Raw genomic sequence first — 16,363 nt, 5'->3', positions numbered from 1 at the left:
TTAACAAGGCGACCTTTATAAAAATGCTATCGGCATGGTTTCCGTCTTATTTGATCAGGTAAAAGTATTGTGTATTAAGCCACGTTGTAAGAAATAATGAGTAGGGTATCGCAATTCACAGCATGCGCAATGTTCAGAATAAGGTAAATGTCTTTTTGAAGGTTTGATTGTGGTTCGTTTAATTTAATCCAACACAGTCTTTGGTCCTGGCATAATTTAACAAACATTCACTTCGCTTATCGGTGTTTTTATTTCGCTTCATATTTATTTTCCTCATCGAAATCGAAATTTCTTATGCATCTTACTTTTTTCCTGTATTCGATCTTAATTACCAAAAATATTCTCATGACACCGTTATACGACTTCGTAAAATTTAGATAACGTTAAATACATTTTATTATTGTAGCATTTATTAATAATAAAATTTCCGTACCCATTTACAAAATATGTTGAAAAAACATTGATTATTAATAATTTTTAGTAAAGCGAAATAAAACCTCTTTTGTAATACCCGTAACCTCATTGTTTAATTAAAATAATTTTTTACAATAAACATTTGAACAACAACAGTCTTATAAAAATTATATATATATACATCAACAATAATCATTGAAAAATAATTTCTGTTTTTTAAATCGACATTAAAATCTTGATACTTCATTCGTTCTCGCAAACGCTTCTTTTCTCTCAGGGTTTGTCACACTGTCCGCTTTTCTCCGTTTTACCATAACATAAATAAGCCTGAAATGGTTGATCAATATATATTTTTGGCAACAACTTTCCAATACTTTTAAAGAAATTTATTTTAATTTCTCTTAATAATAAATCCTCAATACGACCACTTTGAAACCACTTTCACTGTTGACACCAAAACAGTCTTATGCAAGTTATTTCAAAACCGGGTTCTTAAACTGCATTTCTGCATAGTAACGTTAAGGGATTAGTTTCTTATTATGTTAATGGTAAATTTGTTCCATACTAAAACGTTATTTTTAAATGGTTTTGTTCTACTTTATTAAAAATTTTGCTACAAATTTATATTTAAGTATACTTTAAATATATCATACAACGACATAGTTATATTTATTTGTCACCAAAGAACATTTAAACTATTTTTTTTTCAATGCACACACATTTCGTACAATACTTTTAACGTATTCATGGAAACGTGAGTATTATCTTTACTACTTTTTACTTTTTATTTTAGTAAATGTGCTTCAGTGATAACAATTACAGTCGTTTACACAAATTTTGTATCGTTTTATTATTTACAATTAGACAAGTAAAGTAAAACTTATTTAAAACTAATTTCTCCTCCTTGTATATTGTAACGACTACGTTATTCTACTCTTTTTGCTGTAATTTATTCCAGTTAATTAGAAATTAATATATTGGTACTGAAGATATATAATTGTGCAGAGAAAATGTAAATAAGTGCTAATTATTTCAATTAATAGGTTTAATAAAGATCTGTTGAACTAAAGCATTGCAAGTGACTTACGCAAACAAACCCAGCGCGAGAATAGTAAGAACTGCGTCGAACAAATAAAACGCTCCGGGGAAGGTCTCTATTGTAGATATGTAGATTGAACTCGAAGTTGGCATGTATATCGAAGGCGCTATTGCTTCCGTGACACCCATTAATGAACTTAATTTTGCTGAAAGGGAAAGTAATATTTTATTTACTGATCATTATCTTTTAATTTGTTGCTTAGATTTTTTTGGATTACAATCACACTTTTCATTACTTAATCATTAGCGCTAAGAAGTATTTGTCATAAACTATTTGTTATTATTTTTAACAGTAAAGCGGCTCAACTACGAAATTAAAGGTACAACCACATGATCGTAGCATGACTTAATAATCAGATAGGAGGTCATCGAGCGGGATAGTGAGGGGACCGATCCTGGTTGGTAGACAGTTATAACGAGCCCGTAGGCCTGGATGCCTCGTCCCGTAAAGCCTTCAGCCAGGGTTCGTTAGAAGCAGGCCTTTGCCGCTATCTAACTAACCTGTTGTAACATGCGTATAACCATACAAAGAAATATTTAAAATTAAATTATAAAGTCAACAAGAGTTATTAGGGGTTTTATCGTAATTACTAATTATATACTGTAAAAATAAAAAATAAAGAATTCTCTGTAATATCATAATTATAATAGTTGTTTTACCCACTCCGTAAGATTAGTTCTTTTTGATTAGCGATCATGTTTGAAAAAAGAATTTTAGGCACACGTTGGTGACACTATAAGTTTTTGGAACTGGCGAATTAAAAACTAATGTAAAAAAAATAATATTAATTTGAAAATGGAACACTTTATTAAGGTTTTCATTTTAAATCGACGGACAAAGATATGTTAGACTTTGGTTAGCTTTTATTTATGAAGATATACCTCGTGCTAGGACGAACGAAGGACATACATCAACAGCGACTACTTAAACAATCGTCTAAGTTGTGCAAATATAAATAGATTAGTGATAAGAGAGTTACAAGCAAGCTTATATGAAGCAGCTGTATGAATCAAATTAAACGATATCGATTTTTAGGCATTAGGAAACTAGATAGATACCTCATGTTTTTACCGAAGCTCAAACGCCGTCGCGTGTATTGGTGCCTCAAAATTATATATATTCTGTATTTGATATTGTCACTGGTGAAGAAACTCGTATTTATTTTTATGGTCCTGAAACCAAGAGACAATATTCACAGTGGGTGTTTCCTTAAGAAGAAATTCCTACAAAAGATAGGAATAAACAGGGAAAAAGCTTGTCTCATTCTTTAATTAGGTTATAAGGCAACAATTCTTCTCGAAAACCAGAAAAAAGTAACAGCAGATTGGTACACTAACATTAGTTTGTTTGTTGTTTTAAAAAAAATTGTAAACAATGACCACGCAGCAAAGTCTTCATACATTAGGATAATGAGTCAGCTTACTCGGCTTCACGGATAAACGGGTGCCAGATTATTACAGCAAGTGTTCAATTGTCGGGTCTTCCCCTTTTAATTATTTTCAACAATTAAAATATTTATCGGCAGTTGTGTTAGAAAACGATGTCGAAAAGACGTACAAAAACCCACCACATAGATTGATAAACTGATCATTTTCATAAAAAAAAATCATTCCAAAAACTTTCAGTGTCACTTCGAGATATAGATTTGTAATGGTTATTCTGCTAATAAAATAAATATTTTAAATAATAAATATTTATTAATAATAATTATTAACTAATAAAATATTTTAAAGTGTAAACTTTCTTTGGCTTAATCAAAGAACAATGCAAGACGAAGCAAACACAGGTCTACAGCAACTGTGAGTTATATAAGATTGTACATCGGGAATCGAATCCGCGACCTACGATCACAAGTCTCAGTTCTCTACCACTGGGCTATTACTGCTCGCCACAGCTAACATTCATTTTACTATTAGATTATTAAAATGTTTATTGGGATTATATCTACATCCATAACACGTTCGATTTATATAAGCTTTAATACGATAAGGGTAAATAGTAACATCACTTTTAAATAATTATTTTTTTTTATAAATAATTAAGAAATCTTAATTCATAAGCCCTTAAATGCAGTCACTAAAAATGATGTCGCCTAAAAAGCAAAGACAGGTTTATTATAAGGTACTCATATTTAAAATTAAATTCGAGCTGCTACAATTTTTATTCGCTAGTATAAATAATTTAAAACATACGTAATAATCATTTATAATAATAGGATATATGAGTGTCTCATTTTACCGCTAAATCAATGACCATGACTCACCAACTTCTTCTGTGGGCACACTTTTTGTGGCAATCGCTCTTACAGCAGTCAGTCCAGTGTGACTAAATATATTGAATAGAGGCGCTAAATAATACCATTGTCTATTTGGAGCAAAGGCAAAAACAAAACAGGCTGCTATCCTGCTCAATCCCGCAATGACACCTATAATGCTGTCCTGCACGTTCAGTTTTTTACTTAAAAACGCTATGCAGAAAAATGTACCTGAAATAATAAAAATATTAGAGAGATTAATATAAAGATTATAATAAACGATAAGCACCCAATAAAGGTGTACTTATAAAATAATGGCAAGGTGAAGCAACATAGCCACCAGAACAGATGGCTGGTGGAGTTTTATGATTCTGGAGTTTAGACCACGGATTGACAAGCGTAGCGTATGACGTCCACCCTCAAGGTAACTTTGATAAGATCATCGGAGGACACTGGATGCTCACCGCTTCCAACATTATGTTCTATGTCTACCGGAAATATATATGTAGCAATAGATATACCTTGGTTTAAGTGGTGATGATGATCAATTAAAATAATGATATACTGTGTTTGTAAGTTTTCTATAAATTCCTGAAAAGTTGTAAGTGCACACAAACTGAAGAATTTTATCCCTTATGCTTGCTGTATTGTTGTCCAATGATGTGAATGTATCGTCGTCCTTGTTTCAGCTCATAAACGCTTACTGCAGGGCATAGGACTCCCCGAAAGTTATCTAAGGGGGATATAACATAATCACCACTCTTGATAGGTGGGATTGCAATCGCAGTGTATATGGTACGCAGATACTTGTATATAAGCAGCGGTAATCCTACATAATTAATGCACTAAATATGAATTATTTATGATAGTATCCCGGAAATTGAACCAGTGACCTAAACTCTTGAGGAGGAGTTACTCTAATGAGGTACCTATTAGCCCATGTGATTTTTTACACATGTTCACTGTTAATCAGGTGATTCCTACATGCAAAATCTTAATGCTCGTTGGTGAAATGCAGACAAAATCTATTACCAATTATTTTATCAAGAGATTTTTTTATCTTTACCTTTTTCATTTATATTTTTGTTTTTTCAAGAGAATTCTTTTTTACCAATTGATACATTTTACGTTAAAATTATACGAGTATTATTAAAAGCAATTAATTGCGTAAATATATAGACTAAGTACGTTCAAAGACAAATCAACAAGTGGTAAACATTTTTAACAAAGATACGTAACTACGTATCTTTATTAAACATGTTTGCATGTGTTTAGAGAACTATGTTGTGTTCTTACGTACAGCTGTACATAAGAATACTAGACTTAGAAATGCGATTACGGATACGACTGTCATTGAGATCGTTACTACTGTTATATAAATTCAATAGCTTTAAACCTTTACACCTATTAACAAACATAATGTATCTGATCACTGTGAAAAAAATTATATTGGAATGTGACAAGCCAATAACTTCCGGAAGTATAATCTGCAGCGACATATAGCAAATAATAATTAATTTCAATGTGTAGTAATTCAAATTACGAAAATATTTTCAATTATATATTATAATTTCTTTATTTATTACTTCTGAAACTATCGATTTTTGAATAAGGTTTATCATGCATTAATTAACAACATAAGTTATCACGCGTAAGAAAGTGTGTACTAATTCATCACGATATCTCCTGAACCGCAAGGCTTAGAGTGAAATTTTCTTTTTGATAGGAATACTCATTTCGCGAATAGAGGTCAGCTAAGAACAGATTATATCAGATTACACCCGCAAAGAAATTGAAAGAGCGTTCATTAAAAAATTGCATATTTTAAAACAATATCTCCCATATACACTTTAAGTGGATTTTAAAAGAAAATTTCGTAAAATTCATTCATAATAAAAAGGCAGCTTGACAACAAAATGTAATATTTCTTTTTGTACCTAACGCTACGCAAACTGTGGCAGAGGACAGTTAGTGAAGTCTATATTTAAGGTATTCTGACTATTAAGTGTATGTTTTATAGGTCTCAGTTATCACGAAATAAATAATAAATAAAAAACAAAACGAAAAGTTTAATGTATGTCAGTGAAAAAGATTACCGTCAGGCTTTTTTAAATGTTAACATTAGTTTAGCTTGAAGTACTCATTTTGGTTACAATACCATCATTTCAGCCCATAGACGCTCGCTGCAAGGCATTGGCTTCCCCCACAGATATCTATGGGACTAGTGTGTATATATAAGATATCAGATTGTATCCTGGGAATCTGACCCGCGACCTACAATTGCAAGTCTGTCTTCTGCCGCTAGGATATAAGTGCTTAGGCTATAGTAATATCATATAAAAGACGGAATCAATACACAAAGTAATTGTGTTAAATAAGTACTACATAATAATCTGTATGCAATTAGATAACGTAAGCCTTGACCTAGGTTGATAATATTAATGTTAATGTGTGGCGGATTATTTACGAATTTGTGCAGTTTAATAGTTATTAAATATAACTTACACGTACACGCAAAAAAATTTTGTGATAACAATATCAAAACAGCAATAATATTGCCGCTGTTTTTTAACAAGTTTCTCTCTGACGCAAAAAATACTATCACTTAAAAATAACTGATTAAATGAAACACTGATTAAAAACGCTTAGAAATGTTTCATAAATTATATCCCTCGAACTTATACTTTTACCGCCTAATACACAACTCACGTAAACTGTAGTAACCTATGTGTACTTTTCCACCTAAATTTTGTGTACATATTGTGAACAGTAAAAATAGTCACTTCCAACCAGTCTTATTGAATCCTTTAGTGAAGGCCTACGTCCAGTATTGGACGTCTTACTGCTAAAAAGATAATTCCGACTGCGAACTGTTTATTTTTGCCGATAGTATTAATTGCGTACCTCCGGTATTCACAGCTTGTTCAATTCTTATCCACTTTTATGTCAATGCGACCTATATAGTGCATAAGTTTATATGTCATATTTGTGTATTTTATAATAAATAAAATACAAATAAATTAATAAAATAACATGATGTACATAAGAGAAATATTCAACCTTGCCATTTATGTCTTTTGTCTATTAAATTTTATAGTTATTTGTTATCGAAAATATGATAAAAATTAATGAATGTTTCGTTACATGTAAATATTTATTTAACATCCGTAAGCATTTAACTTACCTATTAATCCAAGAACAGTGTTGATGGCTCCATAAATGCTGTATTCCACTTCGTTAAAGTTGAATTTGCGTATCGCATATAAATAACTTACTTGCGAATCACCTGTAGAAAAAAAAACAATCGTGAAGGAGATATGACGAACGAACAAGTTTCTTTGTTATCGTCTTTGCTTATTGTCTATGCGGTCATTAACTTGCCTCAATGGCAAATCCAAATGTCGACTTACAAATCAGATAATCTTTTAATAATGTTATAATGAAAGTTTTATGTTTGCAGTAATTTTTTTACAAACGCTAATTGGAAAGGCCAAGTTATTGATTTTTGTTTGTGTAACGACGTAATTAAAAATAACATCTTAAATAGATCACCTCTTATATTTTCATATAAATATGTACATACGTTTTTTAAAACTACGTTAAGGTGAGTAAGAATTTGTGAATGTTTTAACATGATGCCCTGCAAGAAGGTACGATGCACTTTTGGGTGCCGTTTACTCAATCTTTGATAATTAAATAAGCGAACAAATGTGTAACCCGTGGCCGCTGGGACACTTATAGCCATAAAAACCAGTTTTTAGAATTCGACGTTCCTTTTTCACTTGCTTAAGAGAGATCTAGTGATTTTTAAATTCGTATTTAAAAGACTCTATTACCGAGTGAAAAATTTTACGAATTAAATGTTATTAGAAACAAACGCTATATATTCTAGACATAAAATTACTTAAATTTAACTACTTCTAAAATCTATAAGGTATGACAAGTTTTCACAGCTATGTACACAAGGTGAACATTAGAATAGCATATATGTTTGCTATTCCTTTCTCTAGTATTAGCCAGGCAATTGCCAGGTGCCCTTGTGTCAGAATGCTTAGTGGGTATTTGCCTGAGCCGAGGTCCTCCTGCGGGGGCCCGTGTGCCTAATTACTCCATGGAGCAATCACCAGAGCTATCAAAGAGCTCAGCAGTCTCCCAATCCGGTAAAATATTTGCATGCAGCGACCCAAGCCGTGGCTCCAGAGGAAGCCTTGTAACATCCTAACTTTTCTTACTCTTTTTTTGTTTTTATGGCACCTGTTTTTGGGGTCTCCCGTACTTTCCCTGTCTTGGGTATATAGGGACTATTTTTCCAAATATATATTTAATCCATCATATTATTTACATTCTCATCTTTTTTCTTCTCAATGTCATTTATTCATTTAGCTTTTATTTTTCACAAATTCCTTCATTCCTTTAATTTTTTCTTATTACTTTCATTCATCACGTCACTTTTTGTCGCCTTCCCAACAGAATACGAGGGTGAATCAAAAAATTCTTGGAATCAATATTAAAAAATGCAAAGATTTAAATAATAATATTTTATTTTTCTACATAATCTCACTCCAATGCAATGCATTTAGAATAACGCATTTCTAACTTCCTTATTCCTTGTGAAAAAAAATTATTTTCTTGACTCTCGAAAAAGTCCTCTACGGCAGCTATAACCGCGTCATTATCGTGAAATTTTGTTCCACGAATTTCCTCTTTTAATTTTGGAAATAAGTGAAAATCACTTGGGGCTAAGTCCGGAGAATATGGTGGATGGTCAAGGAGATTGAAGCCAGCACAGCGGATTGCGTTGAGCGCAACTTCCGATCGATGAGCAGGAGCGTTATCTTGAAGGAACAACACACCCAACGACAGTTTTCCACGACGTTTTTCTTTAATCGCTTAACGCACTTTCGGGATTAAATTTGCATAATAGGGTCCAGTAATCGTCTGGCCTTTTGGCATGTAATCAATAAAAAGGATTCCTTTACTATCTCAGAACACAGAGGCCATAACTTTGCCAGCGGTAGGAGCAACTCGAAATTAATAATTTTCTTAATGGATGGAGAGGATGGTCGTTTCCAAGACATTCTTTGTCTTTTAGTTTCAGGATCAAAATGGTGGACCCACGTTTCATCCATGGTGACAAGACGACGGCAAAAATTATCCGAATCACGCTGGAATATTTCGAGATTACGCTTGGAAATTTCCAAACGTCGCTTTTTGTTTTCGTCGGTTAACATTCGTGGCACCCATCTTGCAGACACTTTTTTGAACCCCAGTGAATCAATTAAAATGGATTGAACGCTACCAAAAGATATCTTTAGGATCTCAGCTATATGTTTTATAGTCATTCTTCTGTCTTCCAAAACCAGATTCTCAACCTTTTTGACATTTTCTTCTGTAACGGAGGTTGAAGGCCGCCCAGAACGCGGGTCATCTTTACAGCTTGATCTACCTCTTTTAAATTCAGCCACCCAGTACGCAACCGTAGAATAGGGTACAGCATCACCCCCTAATGTCTGCTGAATGTCCAAAAAAATTTCCTTCGTAGACATTTTTTTCAAACTGAGATATTTTATCACCGCACGTAACTCACTTTTATCCATAATTTTGACTTTTTAGCAACTCGTTGTTCAAAAAAATTTATTACATGCGAACGAACTGACAAAAACAAGTGACAGTCTGCATAAATATAGTGTGATAGACACTCTTTAATTTGAATATCGAACTTGATCCAAAAAGATTTCATATATATGCACTTCTAAGAACTTTTTGATTCACCCTGGTACATGTTCACATTTTCTTCTGTTTTGCCTAATGTTTATTTTTTTTGTTTATTATTTTCTTTCATTTACTTACATTCTCTTAAAATTAAATTTTTACTTTCTTATTTTCACAGTAGATTTATCACAGATTTAATTATTTATTTTGACTAGTCAAAAAAAAACTAGTGTAAATGTTACACTTTAGTTTTTTTATGGTCTCTCCTATGACCCTTTTGCAGTATTCTAGAATAGTCCCGTGATTGTCCAAGCTGTCCATAAGTTATGGGGTGTTCTTTTCTTTGACCCCTCGCTACAACCGAAACTGGCAATCTGATCTTAATGCGCTTAAATACAGGACAGCCAGTGATCAGGTGCGCCACGGTCTGGTCCACGGCAGGGTCACAGGTGCACGAGGGACTCTCCTTGAATTTAATCCTACCTATGCAGGTACTCCCCTAATCTCTCGTTCCCCGTGAACATCTCCACCAGAACCGTGTCCACTTTTAACCGAGGAAGTACGCGGTAGGCCGAGACGGCATTCAGGAAAAACTTCCACTTCACCGAAGCCGTCTCACTTTCCACATACCTCATATTCCATTCGCCAAGTCAAGGCATCTCTTGTACTCTGGTTTCCTTTTACTCTTCTGAAGAGATACAGCTCTGGGCTGTATTTTATTCTTAACGCTAGGGGATGGAGGATGTCAGATCTTTCGACTGTCTCGAAGGTGGACCGTGAATTGCTCACTACAGAGTATGACAGAGTGGACCCTTAGGCCGTGTACCCTGTCGCTTCCGCTAATGCTCTGACTGGTAAACATCGCAGACGTAACTACGCTACTTGAAAAGAGGTCTTAGGCTAAACGCCCTCTGCGCCTTACCAAAACGAACGCGCGAAATCTGCAAATGCTATTTGAGCAGTACCGACAACAGACAAAAAAATAATAAAATTGTCTAGTATTCATAAATTTAATAACTGTTTATATGGCAAATGTGTAAGAAAATAAAATACAGTCACATGTATCTCTGAATTATCATGTAATAAATTTAAGGATATAATTAACAAAAACTTGTCAATAAGCCTATTATAGTGTGAAGGATTTTATGTGATCATAAAGTTTGGGTATACTCTACTATTGTTATAAACATATTGTAAAAGTGACCACATAAAACCCTGTCTGAGTTTGTTCTGGGCTCTTCTCAGATTAAGGCGCATGTGGAACCTATTTCGTATTATATTGAACTCTTTTGGCTTTTTCCTCGTGACGTGAACAAGTGGTCACTGTAAATAATCCTTTAAGGATAATAGCATAAATAAATTAATAAGTTTATTTACGTGGTAATCTACAATAACTTGGTATCCAGCTTTAACTTCTGTTATTAAAGCGTGAATATTTTGAGGATAAAAAAATTACCATGAAACTCCTAGGTTACCAGCACAGATTTCAGATCAGATTTGTTTGGTTTGTACTTTTTAATTTGTATTCTGTCTAGTCACCACATTTGCCATGAGGTCTTTTCAGGTGTCTTATTCCTTTTTGTAATAAACATGGAGGTACGTACCTCTTTCTAATTTTACGTTTACAATTAACAACGTCAAGTCGAATGGATAGATAGATTTAACAAAAATTAAGTAATAAATAGTTATAGATACGAAAAAAGAGGTAATGCAGTTATGTCATTATACATTTAATTATTCTAAATGCATAGCTCGCAGCTTAATGCAACCCGCAAGGCCGCATGCGAAAGCAAACTCGCCGGGTAATTATGCAACCAACCGTACTTGCAATGAGCATTACACACGTCTAACCAAAACAAATTTATTATGTACAGTCTATATATAACTTCTATATTAGAACAAGTCATCATTTAAACAGAAAATCATTAGATTTCACTAAAACAAATGTAAGTGAACCCGAAATAATTTTTAAGTTTTTTAATTGTTATAATTTGTGCTTGCATATAAATGATATGAGAGTACATCAGTATTAGAATTTTAATTTGAAAATGGAATTTGAATTTTAGAAGAATCAGGCATTGTATTTATTTTATTACTTAGGAAAATAAAGTAATCGGTAGTTTAAGCGACTTCAATAATTTAAGAAAAAATAACACAAAGAGCAGCTTATGTTACACGAGTTGTTTCTTGGCACGTTGTTTTGCATAACGGGACTGGAAGCAGCTTAATTAATAATAAATCGCAATTAGAACGCTTTAACAAAAATCTCATAATTATAAAGTATCGTAATTTCCGTGTAAATTACTAAACCTCACAAATAAGTATCAGTAAATGTGACCTATTATTTACCCATTACATCTAAATTATAAAAATGTAAAATAAGATGACAATACAGTAAATTGGTGAGAATTTAATTCACTAAATGATCAGATTGAACAAATAAAATAATATTTAATAATAATTAGTTCTACTCATCACTTATCTAAGTCGTTAAGCTGCTAATATTTATAAATAAAATCGATAATATTGGGTTCATGTTTAACTTTTATTTCTATTCTTAATGTTAAGCAGTTACTAAGTAAACTAATTAGTATTAATGTAATGAATGATTAAAATATTATTAAACTATTATTAGGAACAGACTATTTATGTGGCAATATTTATAGAATATCTTTCTAGCACAGTCGAACTTAGTGTACAAGTTCTCGACAACAAACATAATCTGCGCGGGCACCGAATCTTGTGGAATGTTGACGTAGAGACTTAATGACGCTTGTCTTAATATCTTAACAATCGTAATAAAAATAAATGGTTCAAAAATTCTTCACACGTGCTGTGGGACTTTATTTTTAATACGTATTTCATTATTTGTAATTATTCAATATGTATGAGTAACATTAAGAAAAAAAAACAAGTCTTTAACAGAGATTCCACATTAAACTATATTAATTTAAATACATGTTATGCAATAAAAATATATAAATGTTATATATTACTCACCATAAAGCGGACCCACCATGAGAATATATAACACTATTACTGAAATTATTTGCATTCTCATCCCAAGTGCCCGCGGTCGAACTGCTACCAATACAGTATCAGCTACAAGCATTAACACCTCTAATATTTTTTTCTTAAAGTGTTCATTCTCATTCGAATTCGTTGTAGAAGTACATTTATCTTCTTGTGGCATAACATCTTCAAGTCTAATCATACCATAAGCAAATGAACAGATGTGGAGTACCAACAATAAAGAAAACATACCATAATAACCTAAGGTTCTTAAAATAATACCGCTTAATGCTGTTCCTGTTGGTGTTCCCAAGCTAACGCAAATGGTGACCACCCCCAAGCGAAATGTCCTGTTTTCAACAGTTGTTCTATCAGCCATAAAACTGAACATTCCCATGAATATAATGATATAACTACCGGTGAACGCGGCGGGCAATGCTTCTATTAACGCAGTTCCAATTAAGGATAATTCATAAAAATAATATGTTGCAAATAAAAGGCCAATATTTGCTATAATTTCACCTATAAAAGGAAAAAGTATAAAAATTTTTCGTTTCTTCGTCTTATCACTCCATGCCCCAATAAAAAGGACCATAACTGCCGGTATCGCTGTCTGAAGAGGGAATTTCCAAGCCACAACTTTCGCCACCAAGGATTGAACATTATTTAATTCTGTTTCTAAACCAGTTGTATTTCTATCTCTGATGCGATCGCATATTTCATCGCTATACTGAAAGTTAACTCTGCACGATTTTTCCAAGTGCATGTTTTGTACGGCCAAGGACGACAGTGCCGTACAAAGCATGAAGGTAAACAAACACGGTTCAACTGTGGTTTCGCGGATATAATACTTGATGCCCTTCAACACGTGTTTCGATTTTTCTCGCAATGTTCTTTTTTCTGCCTCGCCGGTGAGTCGTACATTAGACTTGGTGAAGTCAACCGACCCGTTAATGTTTTCAGTGCTCGCACTCATGTTTTGACGTATCGATAAAAGTGAGAGTCATTAAAAGTGATCACGATTTATTATTTGTAACACACACCACACACGAGCACGGCTTTGCGAACGCCGCCGGCACTGGATTGAGACTGTTCCGCTCTTAATCTGAGGCTTTCCAAGTGCAGTTCCCAAAAACCAGAGATGTAAATATCAGGTTGTAAAATGCAGGGCGATATGAGAGCGCGCCGACGCAAACGAGACGCGCGCATCTCGCTCACGGTGACAGAGGTCTCACTACAATCACCGTCACTTATAATAAATAGGTAATTTTATCTTAGCGCCTTGAGTTACACATAATCCAGCGCTCTTCCCTGTCTGTGCCGTCAGGCTAAATGAATAAATAATTGAAACAACTGTACAAATGGTGCCGTGACAAGTGCTGTATAAATATCTTTTTATCATCAGGGTTAACGCTCTTTACATAGTTTCTTTCGACTACTCAATAAAAACTACTACGTGCAATTTTTTAAAAGACGTTAGCCAAAATAGGTACTGACGTAATATTATAATACTTAATGAATAATAATTTTGACCTGTTTTGTATTCTGGTTTGGCGTGTATCACTTGTTTCCTTTCTAAATAAAAATGTTCGTAGATCTGTAGACTTTATAAAAACCACATATTTTCCGATCAATTTGGTTTAATACAACAAATTTGAGCTATTTAAAAAATATATTATTACAATTATAACGAGGAAAACCATTCTCTTTAATTTTAATACGATATAAATTATTCACATTTGTAATAATAAATTATAGTACTTAATTAAAATCTTGGTTATTTTTAATTATGTTCAACTTTAACATTATTGTTATTAATGACTTAATATTTTTGATGCTATTGACCAAAAAAGTAAAGATATATGTAGTATCTAAAACGGAGAAAGAGAAATCGGTTAAACATGTAAATCGAATAAAATTAGGGTATCAAGTGATTAAATTTAATTTAACACTTAATAACATAGAAAAATTACAACAAATGTTTTTTTTTATTTTAATTTTTTGAAAAAAAATGTAATGTTTTCAAAGCGCCTATTAAAAAGTTACTTCAATGAGTCTAAAAGGATTAAACAGGCGTTGTTACTTTATAATTAAAATATGAAGGATAAAGAAAAAGTATTTTGGTGTTATGTGTATAAATATAAGAAAGCTTTTGACTTGTATTTAAAAAAAAAATAACTTAAATATTCGGAAGATTTTCCAAGCTGTGAAAATTACACATATTAAAATTCCCTTAATATTTGTACTCGTGTCGTTAATATAAGAGTTTTTAATATTTTTTTTGGAAAATATCCAAAATAGTTGTGCGCTGATGAACTAGCTCTAATACTTATGTATTTTGATTTAGTTTGGTGTCTGTAATAGCTTTAAACCTATTCTTAACAATCGACTAGAGCGAGTTTCGTTTTCAAAACTCTTCCAAACTTTAAACTGTAGGTCGTAAAACTTTGGTCCAATTATATCATTATATTCCTTTTATTCATAATTTAAAAATGTAAAATTTCAACTATGTATTAAATTATCATCTCTCACAGAAAGAAAATAGATAAAAAATATATAATTTTCCTACATAAAATTTTATTTATTAATCTATTTATACCGTCTAGATAAAAGTCATTAAAGATTTTCTTGAAGATTTCTACTATTAAAAAGAGGAGTAACTTTTTTACCTGTTGTTTTGTTTTAAGTATTATACAATGCATCATATTTGCGGGCTGACAATTTTTTGTTTCTTTGACTATAACGTTAGCTGTCAAATTTTATAACCTAAAGTAAATAATAAATCACATATATACCATATACGAGTTTTGGTTTGAATGTCATAAATTTTTTTTATTGTTAATGATTTTATTAAATTATTATTCTAATTAAAAAAAACTAATTTAAACAACGGCTAATTTTAATTAATAATATTTTGAAGCATAATGTAATTTTATTATCATGGTTGTTTCAGCCGTGGGTCGTTTACAGATGAACATCGGCCTCTCCTGCATTCAGCATCTTCCGATGACCTTAACAAAGACGTATGTCCGCCTTATGGACGGAAATCCTGCGCTGCTTTTACCGTTCTGTGGTCTTCACTCCAGAACTTTAAGGCCCATTCCAGCGGGCCATCCGTAACGCGCTTTGGGGTCTGTACGACTTCAAGTTGACAATCCGCTGGGCTATATTATCATCATTCCTGATTCCATCTCTCTCTCTTTTTCGCGGATCCAGTGAGATCCATCTAGCTTGCCAGTGAGGTTCAAAGTAATTTTGTATAACCTGCATATGAAAACTTCGAGGAATACAGTTTATTCATTGAATATTCTCAAACTTTTTATGTAGCCACATAGGTTTATATAAAGCTTTCGAGAAATGATGTTTTAAGATGTTATCGTGAAGTTAATTAAGTACTTTCGTCATCCAATAAGTCCCAAACTCTGACATGTGGCTACATTGTTGATAGACCTATAGGATTTCCGGGTAGTACTTGCCTACAATGTTCTTTATGCCAATGTTATGTCCTTATCTTTAATTCAGAGGTTACCGTCGTTTTACTCATCAAGGTTTACTGTTTTGAAGGCACTGAAAAATTTGCACCAAAAAGCGATTTATGATAAGAATTTCGAGAATTGTACCAGGTAAATTAAATACACGATTGTACACACGCCGATGATGTTGAATGAGCAAGTAGCTAAAAACTCAGCATTTCCACAAAAAAGTGCCTACTAAATACTTTTAAAAAATAGTAAAGTCGAGTTGTGTGAAATAGCTATCACCGTGGAGCATTACAAAGTGTCCACAATTTTGGACATGCGTAGGGTGCCGATTGCTTTTGCTCACGATGCGTTGATAAACCAGACCGCAGTTTGCATCTGTTTATCATTATC

At 32.7% G+C, this 16,363-nt stretch overlaps 1 protein-coding gene across 2 annotated transcripts; it reads right to left on the bottom strand.

The window, feature by feature from the left end:
- Nucleotides 1-516: 516 nt before the first annotated feature.
- Nucleotides 517-13,867, bottom strand: LOC137921425 (probable peptidoglycan muropeptide transporter SLC46). 2 transcript variants are annotated; one of them, XM_068764184.1, is made up of 5 exons: nt 12,480-13,852; nt 6,952-7,053; nt 3,777-3,998; nt 1,502-1,658; nt 517-741 (listed from the first exon to the last, which is right to left on the bottom strand). In XM_068764184.1, the coding sequence occupies exons 1-5, from the start codon at nt 13,465-13,467 to the stop codon at nt 642-644; spliced, it is 1,569 nt and encodes a 522-aa protein (XP_068620285.1). In that variant the 5' UTR covers nt 13,468-13,852; the 3' UTR covers nt 517-641. The 2 variants fall into 2 exon arrangements, 1 of the variants encoding a protein (XP_068620285.1); XR_011107479.1 differs by lacking the exon at nt 517-741 and adding an exon at nt 2,572-2,685 and having other exon boundaries at nt 1,577-1,658; nt 12,480-13,867.
- Between the last annotated feature and the right edge of the window lie 2,496 nt (nt 13,868-16,363).

This window comes from Battus philenor, unplaced genomic scaffold (genome assembly GCF_028537555.1).
Source record: "Battus philenor isolate CCGP_79_NKW_IND1 unplaced genomic scaffold, ilBatPhil1.0.hap1 SCAF_19, whole genome shotgun sequence".
Classification (NCBI taxonomy): domain Eukaryota; kingdom Metazoa; phylum Arthropoda; class Insecta; order Lepidoptera; family Papilionidae; genus Battus; species Battus philenor.
Note: the sequence above shows the minus strand (reverse complement) of the source record. Positions and strands in the feature narration are given on the sequence as shown.

Excerpts from the sequence above, each read along its gene's own strand:
- LOC137921425 (XM_068764184.1), bottom strand. The coding sequence starts at position 13,467 with ATGAGTGCGAGCACTGAAAACATTAACGGGTCGGTTGACTTCACCAAG. Across the intron at positions 7,054-12,479 it reads CATGGTGGGTCCGCTTTATG|GTGATTCGCAAGTAAGTTAT; the intron begins GTGAGTAATATA and ends TTTTTTCTACAG. Across the intron at positions 3,999-6,951 it reads CACTGTTCTTGGATTAATAG|GTACATTTTTCTGCATAGCG; the intron begins GTAAGTTAAATG and ends TTATTATTTCAG.